At 38.0% G+C, this 20,166-nt stretch overlaps 3 protein-coding genes across 3 annotated transcripts; 1 reads left to right on the forward strand and 2 right to left on the reverse strand.

The window, feature by feature from the left end:
- Positions 1–160: 160 nt before the first annotated feature.
- MONOS_6688 (uncharacterized protein) lies at positions 161–1,702 on the reverse strand (the record flags this gene model as incomplete). Its single annotated transcript, XM_067876936.1, has 4 exons — positions 161–924; positions 988–1,141; positions 1,187–1,433; positions 1,680–1,702. 4 exons carry the CDS (start codon positions 1,700–1,702, stop codon positions 161–163), a joined length of 1,188 nt encoding a protein of 395 aa, XP_067723355.1.
- A 2,752-nt stretch (positions 1,703–4,454) lies between these two features.
- MONOS_6689 (uncharacterized protein) lies at positions 4,455–16,558 on the forward strand (the record flags this gene model as incomplete). The annotated part of the gene is made up of 4 exons (XM_067876937.1): positions 4,455–5,259; positions 5,324–5,429; positions 5,687–14,840; positions 14,958–16,558. 4 exons carry the CDS (start codon positions 4,455–4,457, stop codon positions 16,149–16,151), a joined length of 11,259 nt encoding a protein of 3,752 aa, XP_067723356.1. The 3' UTR covers positions 16,152–16,558.
- Positions 16,559–17,494: 936 nt separating this feature from the next.
- Positions 17,495–18,987, reverse strand: MONOS_6690 (putative DDE superfamily endonuclease; the record flags this gene model as incomplete). The annotated part of the gene is made up of 2 exons (XM_067876939.1): positions 17,495–18,709; positions 18,754–18,987. 2 exons carry the CDS (start codon positions 18,985–18,987, stop codon positions 17,495–17,497), a joined length of 1,449 nt encoding a protein of 482 aa, XP_067723357.1.
- Between the last annotated feature and the right edge of the window lie 1,179 nt (positions 18,988–20,166).

Below are 20,166 nucleotides of genomic sequence, written 5' to 3' on the forward strand. Positions count from 1 at the left end.
ATGATCTTTCTTTTCATCATCAGGATTATCGTTTTTGATGTGGATGAATTTTTTTATTTTTTTTCTTTTAATCCACTGCAGTCTTTTTTTCATCTTTCTCCTTTTCATCCATTTCATTTTTCTTTTCAATATTCATTTTCAAATGATTTTCCCATTTCTCTTAAAGATTTTCTTCGGTTATCACTTTTCCATAAAAGTTGAATCTATTTCTTCGGGATGGAAGAGTGAAAATCGAAGATTCGGGCAGTTTCAAAAGAACTGGCCCAGAAGAATAGTGAAGAACACCACTGCAGCCGAAAGCTAAGTGAATTACAGAAGGAGATAATGCAGTGTGGATGGCTTGAGGCAGAACGTCTGAAATTGCTGCTCGTTTGGATAAAGATGAAGAAGAAGATGGAGCCTCAAATCTGTTTGTCAGTTCAGATTTGAACACAGCAAACACTCCTCTGTCCAGTGGTTGACAGATGTGTGTGCTGTATGGCACAAAGGTTAAAACGTCGACTTGTTGTTTTTGGAATTCTTGCCAGATCGAAGGATCTGCGCAAGATGCATGCGAATCAAGAAGGAGAAGAATGTGTTCGTTTTCAAGTGACATGCGCTTTTTTCTTTCGATGATCGAAGGTAGAAGAACAGTGAGAGCACACCTTTTGAAGCACTCGTTGTCCATCCAGCCGCTTCCATTTGTCCATATCTCAAGAGTTGGGGATAAAAGGCTTTTCAGCTCCTCTGGAAGGTTGACACTTGACCATAGAATAATAAAAGGAAAGGCATATCCATCCGCTGCAACAGCTGCAACGTATGTTATATAAATCATTCTTGGTTGTTCTTTCGTGAAACCTGCTTTCGTATCTGCAGTATGCACAATAAGCTGTTTTGAGTTTGTAGGAACGCGCGTTGAAGATTCGTCGATGTTTATAATTAAAGCTGGATTGAAATGGTATTTTTCGTGCAGCTCGTCGAGTGTTTAACACCAGGATTTTAAAACACTTCTGCACGAAACAGCCAGTCTGTTGATGTCCATATTCTTTGGCGTTCCAGTCATCAGCTCAGGATGACGCTTGACAAATCCATACGTTGCTGACATTGAAACTTCCGCAAATGGTGCGTCTTCTTCATCGTTATCGTTTATTACATTTTCTATCTGAAAAACAAATGATTAAAACATATTAATAAAAATAAAGCAAACCAATTCTCTTGTTTTTTTTAAAGTTAAACATGTTCCAGACTTTGCTTCAATGTGAATAATATCCAAAACTCTATGTTCCTTTTTTCCGACAACTGCTGCAGGTCTGCCAATTTTATAAACCAACCTTCCTTTTCTCAGCGCTCCAACTACGTTCTTAATACCAGTGTAACTGAATTCTTTGGAATTAATCGCATCTGTGATATGAACAACTCCATCATCAACGATGTGAGCCACTCGCTCCAGCCGACTATTGCATTTTCAATACTTGCGTAAAGACATTGCTCTTTGCAATTTTTTCTGACCTTCTTTTATTTTTGTTTCTGTGGATATTTTCTTTTTTTTAATAATATTTTTAAGATCATAATAATTTTTTATTTTTTTGATTGAAATGAAATTTAAAAGATTCAAAAAAATAACATTTCAAACAAACAGAAGGTTTTATGCCCCATGAAACCCTCCAATTCCACATAAAAGTTCAATGAAGAGGCTAAACCCCTTCATCCCCCTCCCCCCCATGCGAAATTTGGTTTGTTTCAAAATGTATTTATTTTTATCTATTGAATTCATAAATATACAAAAAATTCTAAAAAAAAATATGAAATTGTGGGAAAAGTTGATGATTAATTAAAAAAAAAAGGTCTTGATAAAAAAAAAGTTCAAGATAAAATTATAACCCTATTCATTCCACAAATTTAAAAAATATTCATTTTCGAAATCGAATTATTCTTTTTCGAATTTGAATAATTTTTGGTGTATTATCTTAAAAAAAAAAAAAGAATTTCGCTCTTTCGACGGAGACGAATCGCTTCATTTTTCCTTGTCGCAAAGGCCTATCTGTAATACATGTTTGATTTGTAATTCAAAAATCAAAAAGTTTTTTGCGTCATTGAATCAAATAATAATTTACCATGTGATTTTCATGAATTTGAATAAAAAAAGAATGAAAATCATCACAAATTGAAAATATTTGGTTCAAAAATTCTCAAGTTTTTTAAAAATTATATATTATTTCAATTCCATAACATGCCGAAAGATTGTTATGAGAGTGATAAATTGAAAACCTGAACCATAATGAAATCAATAATTCATATTCTTTTGAAAAAGGTTTATTTTAGTCCATCGCAACATTTTTTCCCACAAAACGATAATCTATGAGTGATACATATTATGTGTGTTGTACTATTTGATTAATTTTATTCAAAAACACATGTAAACGTGTTTTTCTTCAGATTAAAGAATTGCTTCAGCCAAATGGTAGCAGAAGAGTCCTGTTTTTGAATCCTGAAGCACACTCTAAAAATAATGATGAAAAGCTAAGAACATGATGGTACAGCTGATTTTAAGATTGAAGTCACTGAAAAAACAATTTTTTCAATAATTGTTGAAACTGATGGTGTGCTATTTATATTTCGCTGAATTGATTAACATGAACCGCTTAGAAATTTCTGCCATGCTTGAATGCGAAATGGTGATATTTTATTATAAGAATTCAGAAATGATCTAGAAATTTAACTTCATTCTATTCAAAAATCTGTCTCACAATTATTAGAAAGCCAAACTCCTTGTCAAAAGGAAAGTGCATGAATAGAAAAGAAGAGTATGCTTTTGTCGATTTCCCCCACCGAAAACTGAGGCAATGTTATCCGAACACAGAATAATTTTAAAGTTGATGAAAAGACACTTTTGCGAGAAATCCACATCACACCGAACGAAAAAATGCAAAAGTCAATGAAACAATAAGGAGCAAATGCAAAAATTGGAAGCGAACTCTGAAGAATAGCAAATAATGAGACAACGGCTGATGATAAGCGAAATGAAAGAAATATCAAGGGATCTGAAATCAAATTTGATGAAAGTTGCAAGCTACACGATAGCCAAGCGAAATTTCATACGAAAAATCCAACTAAATGCAAATGAAAGTCAAAGCGGAAGGTTTTATTTGTTTTTTTATTTCATTTTATTTGTCGAATCATCTTTCCATGTTTACATTTTAACGTTCCAAAATCAAAAATTTTTGGAATCCCAATAGAAATGCTTCCAGTCAGAAGAAATGGAAATGACTAAAAAATCCCATTACCGCTTCTATCAGGTTCATTTTCAGGATTTCGGATTTGCGGATACATATTTGTGCAGCTTGGTTTTTTTTAAAACAATAATTGAAACTGGATTCTGTTGTGAAATTGACTTTTTCGTTGATTTCTGAATTTTTATTCGATTATTTTTTTCTTTGTTCATCGAATGTTATGCGAGCATTTTTCAGATGTGGAATTAATCATGAAGGCTACTGCCGATAACAAAATAAAGTCGGTGCTTTTATTTCCCCAACAAATTGGAACGTCACAGAAACTTTCATGCAACACTCAATATTTCGTTGGATTATTTTTGAAAACAAAAAGAACAGTCAGAAAAATGTGAACTGACTTTGATATCTTCAAAATTTTCCTTATACAAAGATGAAAGCTGGCTTGCACTCAGTACTTGGTGGGATTTTTGAGCAAATCTTGAGGTTTCAGATGACTTTGGACTTCAATTCACAGCATTGATTTTTCAATGGGTTTTTGTTGAAGGTGTTTCTCTTTCGCAATTTCAGTTTCTTCAGAGAAAACGTATCAATTCACAACTATTTCAAATTCAGGCACATCATTTTATTTTCATGTTCAATGGCAAACAACTCAAGACCTACTAAATGGAGTTCATTTTTTCTCCGATTATTTAATCTTCCATGATGTCATGTGAAGAGATGCAAACGCTATCATCCGATAAAGTTATCTTCCAAACACGAAAAGACTGAGAGACATTGAAAATTGCAGAAATACTTATCATTATGAAATGGTTTCAACAGAACCAGATGTTGAATTGAACACTTTAATCAGCATATCATTTAATTTGGGGCTTGGGATCCACGTGCCATAATTAGGTTGTTATACAAATGCCAAAACCTAATTTTCTTATGGAATCAACAAAGGACACATTTCTACGAGTTGTATTTTGCTGCGCTTTTCTATCTATCATATGCCAGCAAAGTTTTTCAAAAGAGTTTCAATATTCAACAATGATTGACCATCAGAACAACGATGATTTCTATTTATCCGAAAAAGAATTGATAAGGAAATTTATGTCCAGTAATTGTTGTACCGAAACATCTTTTGTTGATTCGCAGATAATAAATGCGAAAGAGAAGCAAATAAATCAGTTTTCTCAGAAACAAACAACTTTAAACGATTATCTCCTCGTGAGTAATGCAACTCTGATGATTAAGAAAGCATTTATGATGCAAAAACAATTTGGTGGCGTTGCAAAAACGAACAGAAATTCACTGTTTTGGTGCCAAGATTGTTCTCTGATATTCTCCAGTTTCGAAAATGCATCTACTTTTGAAGCATGTGGAGGATGTTTGAGGCTGCAGAATGTTAGCGTTACAAAGTTTTGCCCATTCAAAGAAATCTTGCCGTTGACCTGCGGAAGAAACGATGTGTATTCGCAGCATCAACCAAAAATTAAATTCGGAAATTGTGAGTTTAATTCGTTGTTTACTGAAAGGCAAACGTCGATTCTCGGGTGTGGAGATGTTGAAGACCTGGAAATCCATGAATGCAGTTTTCTGAACATTTCACAAAAATTCACCAAATATAACACAAAGCACAGATATTGCTCATCATCAAAGTGGATTGGCTGCAGCGTTTATTCATCAATGTTCCACGGATGCAGCAATGCACAGTTTGGGTCTATTATTGTTCCGACCAACGAGAAACTGTTATTATTGAACTCTTCCTTTGAAGATTGTTCTGTAACACATTCGCCGCAAAACGGAACTGAGAATGCATATTCCACAGGAGATGTTATTGCCTCTTCTGTTATCTTCTCAGACTTGTCAAGCTCAACAACAGTTGGATTAGCTATGCGCCTTTCTGGTAATGCAACTCTGAGAGCGACAAATTGCTCATTTTTGAATGTGAATTCTTCACTTGTGAACGAAGGTTTGTATGGTGGAGCTGTTTCTCATATCGGAAATGGATTTCATTTTTCATATGGTTGCAATTATTCGAATTGTTCTGCTGGATATGCTGGTGGTGGTTTGAACTCGAGATCTTCAGCTATTCAGAGTGTTAAATGTTGTATTTTTGAGCATTGCAAAAGTCGTCATTATTCTGGATTATTTTGTTATTATCAGTCAAATGGAACAGTATTTGCCAACAATTATGTTCTTTATTGCATTGCAAGCTATTATACAGCTGGGATGGGAGTTTGCTTCACCAAATGTTATCCAATTTTATCAGAATGCGTTTTTGGCTTTTGTGAAAATAATGCAAATTATGGAACACTTTCTTTTGTGTGGGAAAGTGCAAACAATACCACAGGAATTGTTCAAATTTCTTTTTGTTATTTTGAAAACAACACAATCGGTGCGACTGATTGTGGATGCGATATTTCGTCTTGGGGAAATAAGATTTATGATGAAAAGGTGATTTTTGATTCATTTGTTTCGTCTTATTCATCTAGTACACAGCCATGTCGCGTAACCATTGGATGGGCTGATAGAAGCGAATGGCTTCCGCTACTTCCAGAAACTGCACCATATGTGTTTGTTTCCTCGATATTTGGAGATGACAATAAAGAAAACTGCGGGTTTGGAGGGATTCCATGTGAAACAATACCCAAAGGAATGCTGAAAAGAACGAATTCACAGCCGCTGATTGTGGAAGAAGGTAGTTATATCCATGACGAAATAGCTGTGTCTTCAACAAATGTGACTCTGAGAGGAGAAGATCCAGAAACGTCAACACTGATATCGAGCAATACAGAAGAAGGAAAAGCGCTGTTTGATGTCACTGTTGGATATCTTTCTATTTCCCGTTTCACAGTCATTCATTCAAACAAAAATTCGAATCCTGGGTCTGCTGTTCTGAGGATGAGAGGAAATGGAAAGATTGAGATATCAGATTCGATTTTTCGAGGTGAAGAAGCTGGAAGTGTTGCATCGACAACTTCAATGATAATTCTCGAAGGTGGAGAAACAACAATGAACTCAGTTTCATTTTCTCTATTCACAAGCATGTGCCAACTTGTATCCTTCTCAACTCCGTCTCAACTTTCTGTTAAGTCAGTTGTGTTTGATTCTGTAAGAAGAACGGTTGGAAATGGAGCGATATTTGAAGGAAGATTGAAGAATAATGAGATATGCGAGATGAACAACATAACATTTTCAGGATGTGAGTGCTCAGAAGGAAATGGTGGAGGAATATGGATGGAACTGGAAAGAGGTTCGATGTTCTTTGTGGGAAACACTTCTGATGGAAGCGGAACAGTTGTGTTATCCGGTTGTAAAGCAAAACAGAAATCTGCATCTAATTTATGTGGATGCGGAGGGGGCATATATCTTTGGGTTGGAGATGAAGCAGATACGTTTGCGCTGAAAAGAGTTCGATTCAACGATTGCAAAGCTTCGAAAGGCAATAATGTATTTGTTAATGCATCAAGATTGATAGGGCTGGTCAACACAGCTACAATCGGGTTTAATCTGTCGTTGTCGGACTTTGACTGTGCAAGAGGATCTGAAAGATCAACAACAGGAGATGAGTTCTGGATTCCACTGGTTGTGTATCTGTGGAGTAATTTGACCACATTTGCTCATGTTGGAGGGACAGAAGGTGCAGATTTCAGCAGATGTGGTTTTGCTGAAATCCCTTGTGAAACAATTGGGCAAGCAGTTAGTGTTAGGTTTGAAGAGAAGAATCGATACATTGAACTCCACAACCCATTTGTCTTAAAAGAGGAGCTGAATCTGAAAGGATATGAATGGATGATCATGGCGAGTTTGAATGGAACGTCAATTGAATTGGAGCAGGAAGGAACGGGGAACACCAAAGGGATGATTGAAGTTCAAACTAAAGCGTTGTTGAGTGGCATTTGCTTTGCCATTCCAGAGACACTTGGCTCTCATGAAGCTGTTGTGCAGTGCGATTCAGGGGCATTTAACATGGCAGAGTGTGGGGTGGGTGCGAAAAGAGGAGCAATTAGTTATTCTTTTTTGAGGGTTTCTGGAGGTCAAGTTACTGTTAATAGACTGGCTGTGAAATCAATGGAGTTTTCTGCGGGATCGTTGTTGAAGATCACAGAAATAGGAGATGAGAATTGCACACTTTCTGTGAGCGAATCAACCTTTGAATCAATAAGCACGAGTGAAGGAAATATTCTATTATGCGAAGGCGAGGCAAATGTGAATATAAGTGATTGCACAATAAAGAAAGTGCTCAGTTCAAAACAGAATGGAGGAGGTGTGAGCATTTTGTTCTTATCAAGCACAAAGCAGAAGATTGTTGGGATTGATAATTGCACTTTTGATGAATGTGCAGTGTTGGATGGAGGAGGCTGTGGAGGAGGAATGTTTGGGTTGATCTCAGATAGCACTGTTTTGAAGTTGACAGAGTGTTCATTCAGTGGCTGTGCTGCGCCAAGTGGAGAGGAGGAAGGGTTTGGAGGAGGAATATATCTTCAACTTATGGAAGAGTCAATTGACTTTGTTGTTTCTGCTCCAATATTTCCTTCATCAAAGCCGAATGCAGCAAGCCATGGAAGAGATCTGTTTATTCGATCACCAAATCTGAAAAGAACTGTGTCGTCAGACACATTTCCATTTGTTGAAGAAGCAGATAAGGTATCGATGGAATCAATGGAAGGTATCGATGGAGATGATACTGATGCTTTCATTCCATTGATCCTATTTTTCAGGGAAATAGAAGGGAAGATATATACTTCGTCACAAAGTGGTGTTAACACTGTTGTGTGCGGATTTGAGGAATATCCGTGCTTGTCAATTGATTACTCGCTTCTGAGACTTTGCGAAAGTGTTGAGAAAATCGTATATGTGAAGGATGCAGTTGACATGAAAGAAGAAGTGGATTTGAGTGATGTGGAATTGAGGGGTGATGGTCAAGAGAAGGCAGTTCTTTGTGTTCAAGAAATAATGGATGGTGAAGGAAAGAAAGTGATGAGCACTAAAAGTGCTACACACATTGTGAGGTTGAGGGTGGAAGCTCCATTGGCTTTTACGAATGGAACAACTGTTCTGATCGCTTCAGACGGAGTTGAAGGAGAACTTGAGATTGAAGACTGTTGGTTCACGATGAAAGGCGAAGAAGTGGGATCAATTGATTACACACTAATTGAGTCAAAGGGATCTTTTCTTTGGTTTGTTGGTGTCAGAGTTGCAAACATAAAGACCAGAAAGTCGCTTTTTATTCTGTGCAACAAACAGTCATCTGAGAGGAATCGCGAGAATCCATCAATTCAGTTGAAGAACTGCACATTTGAAGGATTGGAAGTGCAAGGTGCCGATTGCTCAGTTCTTTTTGAATCAACATTGAATGTCGAATGCTTGATAACAGAGAATAATATGACAAATATCAGTTCCTTGGAGAGTATTGAAGGCGGAGCGATGAGATGTGCCCTCGGAAATAATGGAATGCTTTGTGTGTCAAAAAGCAATATTTCAAGATGCAGAGCAAAAACAGCAACTTCTGGAAAAGGAGGGTGGTTGTATCTGGAGTATGGAAGCACTGCAACTTTCAAGATTGAAAGTCTCTTGTTTGGAGAATGTGATGCATATTGTGGGAAAAACATGTATATTCGAGGACAGTGCCTCTGGAATTCACTGGGCCGTGAACAAATTGGCCAGGAAATATCTTCAGAAAAGGTGAGGTGGAATGAGTTTATATGCTTTGAGGAGGAAGAATTGTTGGAGGTTCCTCTGGCTCTATTTACCAGTGAGTGGGAGCTGCCAGCATATGTGGAAGGAGAAAGCGGAAGGAATTACCCTCTGTGTGGATTTGAGTGGTTTGGATGCAGATCCATAGTATATGCAGGGGATGTGCGATTCAAAACAGGGAAAGCAGGAGTCAGATTACAAAGAACATTCAGCTTTAAAGATGCAGTTGTTCTTTCTTCTCGAGGTTATGATATTGATGTTGAGAATATTGGAGATGAGATTGAAGTTGAAGAAGGAGGAAGCGGAGAAGGAGCAGGTCTAATAAAGTGTGTGAACGAGGTTAAGTTGTCGAAAATGGTGTTGGTGCTTCCTTCATTGTTTTCACCGACAGCCAGAGAATGCTTAGTGCTGTGTGAAGGGTCAAAAGTGGTGCTTGAAAAAATGGGAATGAAAATGCAGACAGTTGGGAAGCAGTGTAAATACAGCTTGGTGAAAGGAGTTGGAGGGGCTGTGATCATTAGTGAATTGAATCTTGTTGATTTTGAATTTTCTGCATTGCCAGCAATTGAGCTGAGGGGCGGAGGCGTCATTGGAAATGTGGATAATTTGGTGATAAGAAACACAAAGAGAAACGGGAATGGAGGGCTTGTGGAGATTGATTGCGAAGCAAAAATGAGCATTGTGAATTCATCTGTGTGTGAGGGGACGTTTGCTGGCCATTGCGTATTGATGGTTGATGAAACAAGCGAACTGAGCTTGCAAGAGTGCAATGTGAGTGATATGTCAAGATCAAACGGAGATGGTGGGGGTATTGTGGGGGTTGTGGGAGATGGGAAGAAGATAGAGGTGAAGAAATGCAATTTCAGTCGAGTTTCGTGTTCCTCAACTGGCTCAAAAGGAGGATGCATGATGGTCAGAGTGATGAACAGAGGAATGTTTTTGTTTGATTCCAACAGTGTTGAAGGATGCAAGGTTCCAGCAACTGAAGGATTTGGTGGAGGGCTGCATCTCACGTTGGAAGATGCAAATTTGACATATTCGATGAAGAGTGTTGCTTTTGGTGAGAATGACGCACAGCGTGGGGCGGATGTTTATCTGGTATGCAAAAACCCGAGGCAGATGGTGGATCCATTGCTGTGGGAAGGGTCAGCGGAGGTTGGGGAGGATGAGAGCAGAAAATGGGTGATAGATCCATCGGATGAAAGAATGAACATGACGCTTCTGCGGTTTCTGTTTCCTTCAGACGATGATATTATTTATGTGGATGAGAGAGAAGGAAAAGAAGTGGAAGGATGTGGCTCGAGTGTGAGTCCGTGCATGGAGCTGGGATATGGATACAGCAAACTTGGAGATACAAGAACAATCCTGCACATTCAGGACTCTGCGAGTCTGGTGAGTGAGATTGATCGCAAAGACGAGAAGCTGATGATCCGAGGTGAAGAGCGAAAATCTGAGATGATTGTTGGAATTCATGGACATGTTATGCTTTCGACTGGTTCTTTGTCGACTTCACTAACATTTCAGAATATCATATTTACTCTTCCTATTTCACGAGGCAAGTATGGAGAAGTGATCAAAGGAAAGGCTGGGCGAGTGAATGTGATTTCTTGTGTATTTGGAGGAAAGCCTGATTCTTGGGCAGTGTGTCCAACGTGGATAATTCGCGGGGAAGGAAGTGTGGTGCAGATTGATAACACAAGATGGGAAATGATGGATTTTGGCACAGACAGCGGAATTTGTGTTTTGCATTCAGGAATACTAAATGTTGTCGGAAGCACAATATCTGAAGTGAATTGCAGCAGCGAGGCGCTGTTTATCTGCAGCAAAGACTCGAGCATGGTAATAAATGACACATGTGTCATGAATTGTCGATTTTCCATTGGCAGCGTGATTCGAGCAAAAAATGGAACGATGGTGGGCATCGAGAATGGCACATCATTTGAGCGATGCACTTCGAATGAAGGTAATGGTGGATGCATAAACTGTGAGTCAGTTGGAAACTGCAGCGTGCGGGTGAAAGATGTTTCGTTTCTTTTCTGCGGGGTGAATGAAATGAATGGAAGAGGAGGAGCAATTTATTATTGGATGTTCAATGATTTGTCGAGTGAAATCGAGTTCTCAGCACTGAGTTTCCAAGATAATCAGGCGCATGAAGGGAGAGACGTGTTTGTTGGAAGCGTGAATTTGAACAAATCTGTAACTGCCAATAGATTTTGTTTTAAGCTTTTTGATGATGACGGGAATCAAACATCATTTATTGAAGGGACAGACACAACTATTTTCAACGGAAAAGCGGTAGATCTTGCGTTATTTTTGGCTGAATACACATCTCACTCTGTTGTTGTTTCCCCATCTGGTCTGGATCTTGTTGGGTGTGGAGGCGAAAAAATGCCGTGTCAAACATTTTGGAGTGGATTTGGACATCTTGAAGATTCAACTCTTGGTATGAGAAATTTACAGATTGAGCAAATTGCAAATGTCCAAGATGCTTTTGTGATGACAAATCTGAAAATAAGTTCTTTCGCAACAGATTCTAATTGCACCCTTCAGATTGATCCACAGTTAAACACACACGATGCTGATTGTGTGTTTTTCACATCAATTGATGTTCAATTTGTGCATGTTATATTTTCAATTCCCATCGCTTTGCCTCCTTCTTTGAAAAGTCTGATTATGTCGATTTCAGATCTGTCTTCTTCGTCGACTCTTATTCTCACAAATTGTTCCTTCAATCTCTGTGATATTTCCTCTGTGGATCGATTAGTTCAATGCTCTCTAATTTCAACAGCAGGAGGTTTTGTGGAATTGGAAAGCTGTGTTTTTGAGACGCTTTCATTTTTGCAAGTGCCGTTGGAATTTGAATCAACGGTTCATGTGAAAAACAGTTCTTTTGTTGATGTGGAAGCGCCAGAAAGTGCTTCAGGCGGTGCGATGAAAGTGACACTTGGAACTTCTGGCCAGTTGGAAGTAAATGGAGGGGAATTGAAGCATTGCAGATGCTCGAAAGGAAACGGAAGAGGAGGAGGAATGTGTGTTGACTGTAGAGAAACAATTATATCAGACTTATTGGAGCTGAGGAATGTTGAGTTTGAAAAGAATGATGCATGGACGGGGAAGAACATCTATGTGCTGTCATCAGATTTGAACAAAACAATCACAACTGATTCATTTGCATTTGATTTCACAAAATCACAGAACGATAGCCGAGCATTTGTGGGAAGCGACTTGACGATTGGTGATGTAGATTTGCTTCGATTTTTGATGCCTTATTGGAATAGCGAGATATTTGTTTCTTCAGGAGGATTTGACTTGCTGCATTGCGGGAATGAAAATGAGCCATGCTTCACATTTTGGATGGGAATGAGCCATATTGATTGGAACGCGAGAGAGAAAATGATTATTGTTGAAGGTGAAACAGCTGTTGCAAATGAATATGAGCTGTCATTGTTCAGGATTGTTTCATCAAGCGTAGAAAGAGAAGAAAAAACGAAATCAAAGTTGAAGTTTTTGAAGAAGTTGAATGGATCAAGTGGGGGATATATCATCAACAAAGAAAATCTTACGATAGAATTGATCATTCTTTCAGTTGATTTGCTGTATGAAGGCTCGGCAGAGAGTGTGATTGTGAATGAGAAAGGTGTGCTACAGCTTGAGAAATGTTGTTTTGAAGTGAAAGAAGCAGAATGCAGTTTTATCGAGATGAGAAAAGGAGTGCTGGAAGCGAATGATCTATCAATGAAATTATCTTCAACAGGAATGAGTGTTTTCATTATTTATTCGGGAAGCATTTGCCGCTGTAATGAGCTTGAATTCGCACAGATAAGTATTTCTGGGGGATGTGTGTTTGAGGTGAAGACAAAAGCGGGAAACTCAAACGAAAGCGGGATGGTTTGTGTGAATGGATCGACTTTTGACACATTGGAGCGGGGAGACAATGGGGCATGCATAATTCACACAGATAAAGAGAACGAAATCGATGTTGAAGTGAATGGATGCAGCTTTGTGGATGACAAGTCTGAAGAAAGTGCATGCGGGGGAGTTATGCATTTTTGCATCAACTCAGGTGGAAGATTAACCGTGAGTGACACAACAATGATGAGATGCAGCTGTTCGATGAGCGGGAGAGGAGGCGGGGTGTATGTGAGCACAGATAATACAGGAGAGTTAAACTTTGTGTTCAGGAGGATGAAGTTTATTGGAAACACAGCTGGGGTTGGAAACGACATATATGTGCAGTGCCATAACATTTCAAGACAGATAAATGACACTCAATTCAGATTCTCGCTGAAGGAAGGTGCATATTCGTCAACAAACGCGATATACGGATCGGACACGACTGACCACGTGATGGATACAAATCTGATGGACTTCATTACAATATATGAAAGTGATATGATAATTGTTTCATCATCTGAAGGGAAAGAAGGAAAGAATGAAAGGCAGTGCGGAACTGTGGTGATGCCATGTGCAAGCGTTGGGTATGGACTGCGTCATTTGACAAACGAAGTGATGAGTATGCTGCTTGTTGATGAGAAATCGGTGATTGAGGAAGCGATTGTATTAGATAGCATGACGTTCTTGTCTCGAATGCAAAGCAACGCAAATATTGAAGTTGTGTCAGATATAGAACAAGCGAGTGATACCATTATTGAGATTCTGAATAGCGTGACTATGGCGATGCTGAGCTTCAAATTTCCTGCTGAGTTGCTTTCGTTGCATGCATCGTTTATTTCCGTGAAAGGCGGGAGTTTAGAAGCAAATGGCTGTACCTTTTCTTCATTGAATCCATGGAATGAAGCGAACAGTCTCTCTTTTCATCTTGTATATTCAATGGCAAGTGATTGCACTTTTGACAAATGCGTGATCAGCAACTTATTCTTTCAAGAATCGGTGTTTAAGTTCAAAGAGAGTTATGCAACCTTTTCATCTTGTAGTATAACAGATTTAATGCATTCTTTTGGTGTTGTGGATCATTTTGAAGGGAGACTTGAGATGATAAACACAATGATTGGAAATATTTCAAGGAAAGGTGAGAGTTCAGCTTCAGTAATATCAGGATTTTCTTTGAAGGTTTCTATCAAAAACTGCCTATTAAAATCAAAATGTGCACAAGTGGAAAAAGGAAGTCTTGCAGACTTTATGGAATGCTCATCTGTGGAAATGGAATTCTGCACAATTGAAGGAAGAATATCATCAGACAGTGAAGAAATGCAAGAAAGAGCAAACTCAGATGAAGCATGCTCATGGAATGGATCTCTTGTTGATTTTGGGGAATGCCAAGTGATGATGAAAGACACAGTTGTTTGCAACTCATCTTTTGGAGGGATTTCATTTGATCGAAGCAATGTGACAATTGAAAATGGAGAATTCATGAACAACAATCCAATGATCGGGAAATATCCATCGATTCGAAGGAACATTGTTTGCAGCGATGATGCGACAGTGAATGTTGTGAGCCTGAAGGGCGGAGATGGAGCGAAAGAAAACAGCTCGTTGTGGATGCTGAACAAGGGGTGCAATGCGGAAGGGATGCTGGAAGGGCTGAAGTCTGTGCTGTTTATTCCGGTTCTTGATTCAGTGAGCATGGCAGAAGAAGGGGCTGTGATGAGTCTGAGCTTCCGAGGGGCGCTTTTCATTCAATGCAAGCTGGGGTTTGAGATTGTGACAAGAATGGGAAGCACAAAGCTGATTGAGAAGTGGGAGTTTTCGGAGGGCGATTTTGCATCAGAAGCAGAAGTGCACTCGTCGATTTCGTCTGCGATGATCACTTCTTCACCCGACGAGTCGGAAGTGGCAGCAGCGATCATATTTGGAGAAAAGAATGCAGAAACGGATCTGTTCGTTCTGAAGAACAGAAGTGAACCTCAAACAAGGGGAGATGGAAAACTTGTTGAAGGAGGAAAAGAAGGAAAATCATCTTTGTCGTTGATTGTGATTATTATGGCCATTGTTCTATTAATAGTTTTGGTTGCATTGATTATTTTTGTAATTCGATGGAGAAAGCAAAAGAGAAGAACAGAAGAATTGGAGGTGATTGTGGAAGACACAGTGAAGAAGGATCCGAAGGCATTTGAGATGGTGACGATGGAGATGTCACCTGAGGAGCAATGGAGGAGAGCAGAGAGAGAGGCAGAGAAGAAGAATGAGGAGAGGATAAAGAAGAGAATAAATGGAAAGGAGATGGTTCATTCGGAGTCATCGGAGCATTTGCTGAGTGAGAGTGGATCGACTGAATATATTTTGGGAAGAGATTCAGACAAGATTCCTGATTGGGCACTGGAAAAGGAGGAGGAGGAAGAGATAAGGAAGCGAACACCATCACCATCCATCTCATCCACTTCAACCACTTCAACGACTGATTCAGATTCAACATTTGTTCGATCAGAGTGTCTGTGCCCAACAACCTCATCCATGTCGAATCTGGTTGATGCGATGGCCTGCTCATCCCCTCATGAGAAGCTGATTGTGGACTTGAGGGATTCATTATTCATGCTGCTTCACGGAAGGAACGAGAAGAAAGAGATGGCGATAGGCACACTGGAGGAGCGGGAGGTGACAGCAGCTCAGATCATGTTCTGGGTGGCGAACGGGGTGCTTCATTGCTTTGACGAGCTCAAAGTGGAGCTTCAATCGCTGGATGGTCTGAGTCCGCACATTGTGCTGTTCTCAGAGCACATGGTGATCTGCATTGCGATGCACTCAGACTGCTCGACAGACTCGGATTCATCGTCCATCTCATCATCAACGACTGTTGTGACATCTGCCAGTGATGATGAAAGTGACTCCCTTCCTTCATCATCTTTTGAGGATGAGGAAGAATTCAAAAAAGAGTGCCTTCGGTGGAAGGCGCCGGAGCTGGTGAGTGGAGCGAAGAAGCATGCGACGAAGAAGACAGTGGTGTTTTCGATTGGGATGATGGTGTGGGAGTGTGTGACGCTGAAGATGCCGTTTGGGGAGTATGACGGGTCGGGGGCAGGGGAGCTGATTGTTGAAGGGGCGAGGCCTCGCATGGAGATGATGGAGGGGTCGAGGCTGTCGGGATGTGTGAAGGAGTGTGTACTGCAGAAGGGCAGGGAGCGGCCAGAGCTGGGGAGGCTGAAGCGAGAGTTTTTTGGGTATTTCCCATCGGGAGCAACGATGGTGACAGCGACAGACGCGATTTGGCTGTATGAGGGGAGCGATGTGTTCTATGGAAGTGGGGGTATTTGCAGCAGCAGCGACAGCGACAGCGGCAGCACATGCACAGAAATGGGAGGATGATAAGTGTTGGGGCTTCTGAAAGACGGTGATGAAAAGCAGAGGAAGGAGAAATGAAGATGAGAGTATTCTTTGATTGGTATTTGGTGAATGAGTGGTGATGGAGGGTGAAGGATTTGAAGGGATGTGATGGATGATTATTTGGGAGGCAGGAGAATGGAGCCATGGCAGAATATTGGATGAGATGGAGGAGCCACAGGGGTGGGAAAAGTTTGTTGGGAGCGACTTCTGAGCAGCTGATGTGAAAGAGTGGTTGTTTCTTCCATTTTATTTTGTTTTTCAATCTTTTTATTTTTTAATTTTTTAATTTTTTTTATTTTTTTTATTTTTTTTGGAAATTACTCACCTCATGAACTTTTGGAGGCTATGCCCTATTTTCTGTTAGGTTTCAAATGATCTGTCGATTCTGATATTTTTTTGTATTCGGGATGTTTTCATGAGCCAGCGATTCGGAAATGAATATTGTTGGATGAAGAAAATTTTCATGATCAAAGCGTTGAGTGATGATTATCCCAAAATAAAATATATTTTGACACTGTTGAAATGTTTTCAAACACATTAATTGTTGTTTGCAGCTGGACAGAATTCTACCAAAAATTGAATGATCCAAAATGAAAAATTTCTTGATAGAAAGTGAATATTTATCTGTGAAACATTGTTTCTCAAGGATTTTTGCAGTTATTTCATCTGAAGTGGTGGAAATATCCTTTTCAAGATTTTGATACATATATTTTATCTATTTCCATCCATCCATTGAAACATGAATGGCGTTGTGATTTTGCAATAATCTGATAATCTTGAATAATTTTGTTTTAAACCCGAGTTACGAATTGAAATTTATTTGGTAAATTGAGCGAGAGTTTATTTTTTTTTTTAAATAATTTAATTTAATTTTATAATTTTTGAAATCTTTTGGTTTCAAAAGTGCAGATGATGCCTTAGTCAATAAAAGGGAGAAGATAATTTGTTTTTCATTTGTTCTAATTTTTGAATAATTATTAGGGTGGTTTTTTTTATCCGGACTTTTTTTTATCCGGACAAAAATTTAAAATTTAAATATCTCAACAAATATTCAATATTAATTTCCAGCAATTTGCACAGTTGTATGTTAGCATATATGACATCGATTCATATACAAATTTTTAATTGCAGTGTTGTATTTTTTTTGAAATAAATAATTATTATTTTTGAAAATCCGACTTTTGATGAATTTTTCTATTAAAATAAAATGAGTAAGTCATCTTTAATATACACAACTTATTTTTTCCCATGATAGGGTTATCATTTAACCCCAACCCATTTTTTTATTCTGACCCAAATGTTTGAAGCGAAAAATTTAGAAAAATTTAAAAAAATACAAAAGAAGAATCAATTCTTCGAATTATCTTTCTTTTTCCTGGTTTTCTTTGCATCTCTTCGTTTTCCTCTTCGTTTGGGTCATCGAAAACAACATCAGAGCGTTTTCTTTTGATTTTATGTTTGAATTCAACCATTTCATCTTTTTCGTTTTCTATCACTTGTTTCATATCTTTTTCATTCTCCTTTTCTTCATTTCTCCCTAAAAATCTTTCCCAATCGTCGAGAAGTTCTTTTTTTGTTATTAACTTTCCAAAATAATCGAAACGGTTACGATGGGAAGGAAGAGGGTATTTTGATGACTCCGGTAGTTTGCGAAGAACTGGACAGAACGTATTATGAAGGACTCCACTTTGTTTAAAAGCTTTTTTAATGACAGAAGGAGTGAAAGCGGAGTGAATTGCTTGAGGAAGCACGTCGACAAGTGCTTTTCTCGAAGCAGACGATGAAGTTGACGATGGAACATCAAAGGATGAAGAAAGAGAAGTTTTGAGAGTTGCAAATACTCCTCTATCGAGTGGCTGAGACAAATGAGTACTGTGGGGGATGAACGTTACGACGTCTATGTTATTTTCTGAGAAAGTTTTCCAAATTGAAGGATCACCGCGTGAAGGATGAGAGTCGATGAAAAGAAGACATTTCTCTGTTTCCAGTGACATGCGCATTCTTCTTTCAACGATGGAAGGGAGAAGAACTGTTTCTGCATATTTCTTGAAGTTTTGCTTGTCCATCCAGCCACTTTTATTAGGCCAGATGTCCAGAGTTGGAGAGAGAAGAGCCTTCAGTTTGTCCTGTTGTTTAACGCTTGGCCAGAGAATGATGCATGGCAATGAATAACCATCTGCAGCCACGGCAGCAACAAGTGTTGCATTGTCCATTCTTTGCGCTTCCTTGCAGAACCCAGCGCTTTGTCCAGTTGGATGGATCACCTTAATATTAGCAGCAGATGGTACACGCAAAGATGATTCATCAACATTAAATATTAATGAAGGTATGTAATGATTTTTTTCATGAAAATCTGTAATCATGTTATACCAAGGCTTCATTACACTCTTGCAGGAAACAGCCAGTCTATTTATATTCAAACTTTTCGGTTTGCTCTTCGTCAACTCAGGGTGCCGCTTCAAAAACCCATATGCCGCAGCATTTGAAACTGTGATGTGTGGCTCGTTTTCTTCTTTTGTATCGTTTAAAACATTTTCCATCTTGCAAAAAAATAACATAAATTAAATATTCAAAGTGAACAAACCAATTCTCTTGTTTTCTTCATTGTTAAACTGCTCCCACAAATAGAATCAATTTTGATCACATCCAAAACTGTTTCTTCTTTCTCTTTGCTGATTGCCTGAGGTCTCCCTGGTTTTCCAACTTGCCTTTTTGTTCGCAACACCCGAACTGCGTTTTTTATACTACTGCGGCTGAATTGCTTAGAATTAATGGCGTCTGTGATCCTGACGACGCCATCATGCACAATATGTGCCATTCGTTCCAGTTTATTCTTGTATTTTCTATATTGAAAAGATAACATGGCATGCTTAAATTTTGTCTGCCCTGCTTTTCTTTTTTCTTTAACAAGTATTTTCATTATTTATTTTAAGGTTTTGATCTAATTTTCATTTTTTTAAAAAAAAAATTGAATTTCAAAAAAAAAAAATTATTTAAAAATATATTTTGATTGAACAAAGTGGCTTTACACCCCTTGAAACCAACCAATTTCTCGTGGAAGCTTGATGGAAGGTTTTAAACCCCCATCTCCCCCCCCCCCCCCCATGAGAAATAGGCTTCATTTCAAAATACATTTTAAAAAATTCAATATAGATTCCTTTTATTCAAAAAATTAAGTTAATATTTCATAAAGTGGGATATGAAACTTTTGTAATAAAAAAAAAGGTCAGAGTAAAAAAAAAGGAGGGGGTTAAATAATAACCCTATAAACAATTTAGGTTATTATTTATTTTCCACAATTTACTCTTTCTAACCGAATGAAAATCTGTCATTTTTGAAAAACCATTGTCAATTGGACACCTTTAAAACTATTTTTCATTAAATGAAGGAGCATCAAAGTGAATTTAACACATGCATAAATTAATATAATTGTTATATAATATTACCACAAAGTTATAATTAAAAATGATTCAGTAGGAATTTCAAAAGCTTCATTTGTTTCAAATTTAGATGATAAATAATGATCATTTTCATTGAATTATCTACTATATTGAATTAAATGAAATGAAAATAGAATCATTAAAAATTTCATCTTATAAATAATTTTAATATAACAATTATATTAATTTATGCATGTGTTAAATTCACTTTGATGCTCCTTCATTTAATGAAAAATATTTTTAAATGTGTCCAATTGACAATGGTTTTTCAAAAATGACAGATTTTCATTCGGTTAGAAAGAGTAAATTGTGGAAAATAAATAATAACCAGAATTGTTTATATCATGGGAAAAAATAAGTTGTGTATATTAAAGATGACTTACTCATTTTATTTTAATAGAAAAATTCATCAAAAGTCGGATTTTCAAAAATAATAATTATTTATTTCAAAAAAAATACAACACTGCAATTAAAAATTTGTATATGAATCGATGTCATATATGCTAACATACAACTGTGCAAATTGCTGGAAATTAATATTGAATATTTGTTGAGAT

The sequence above is a fragment of the Monocercomonoides exilis genome (genome assembly GCF_001643675.1).
Source record: "Monocercomonoides exilis strain PA203 chromosome Unknown scaffold37-1059404, whole genome shotgun sequence".
Taxonomy (NCBI): domain Eukaryota; phylum Preaxostyla; order Oxymonadida; family Polymastigidae; genus Monocercomonoides; species Monocercomonoides exilis.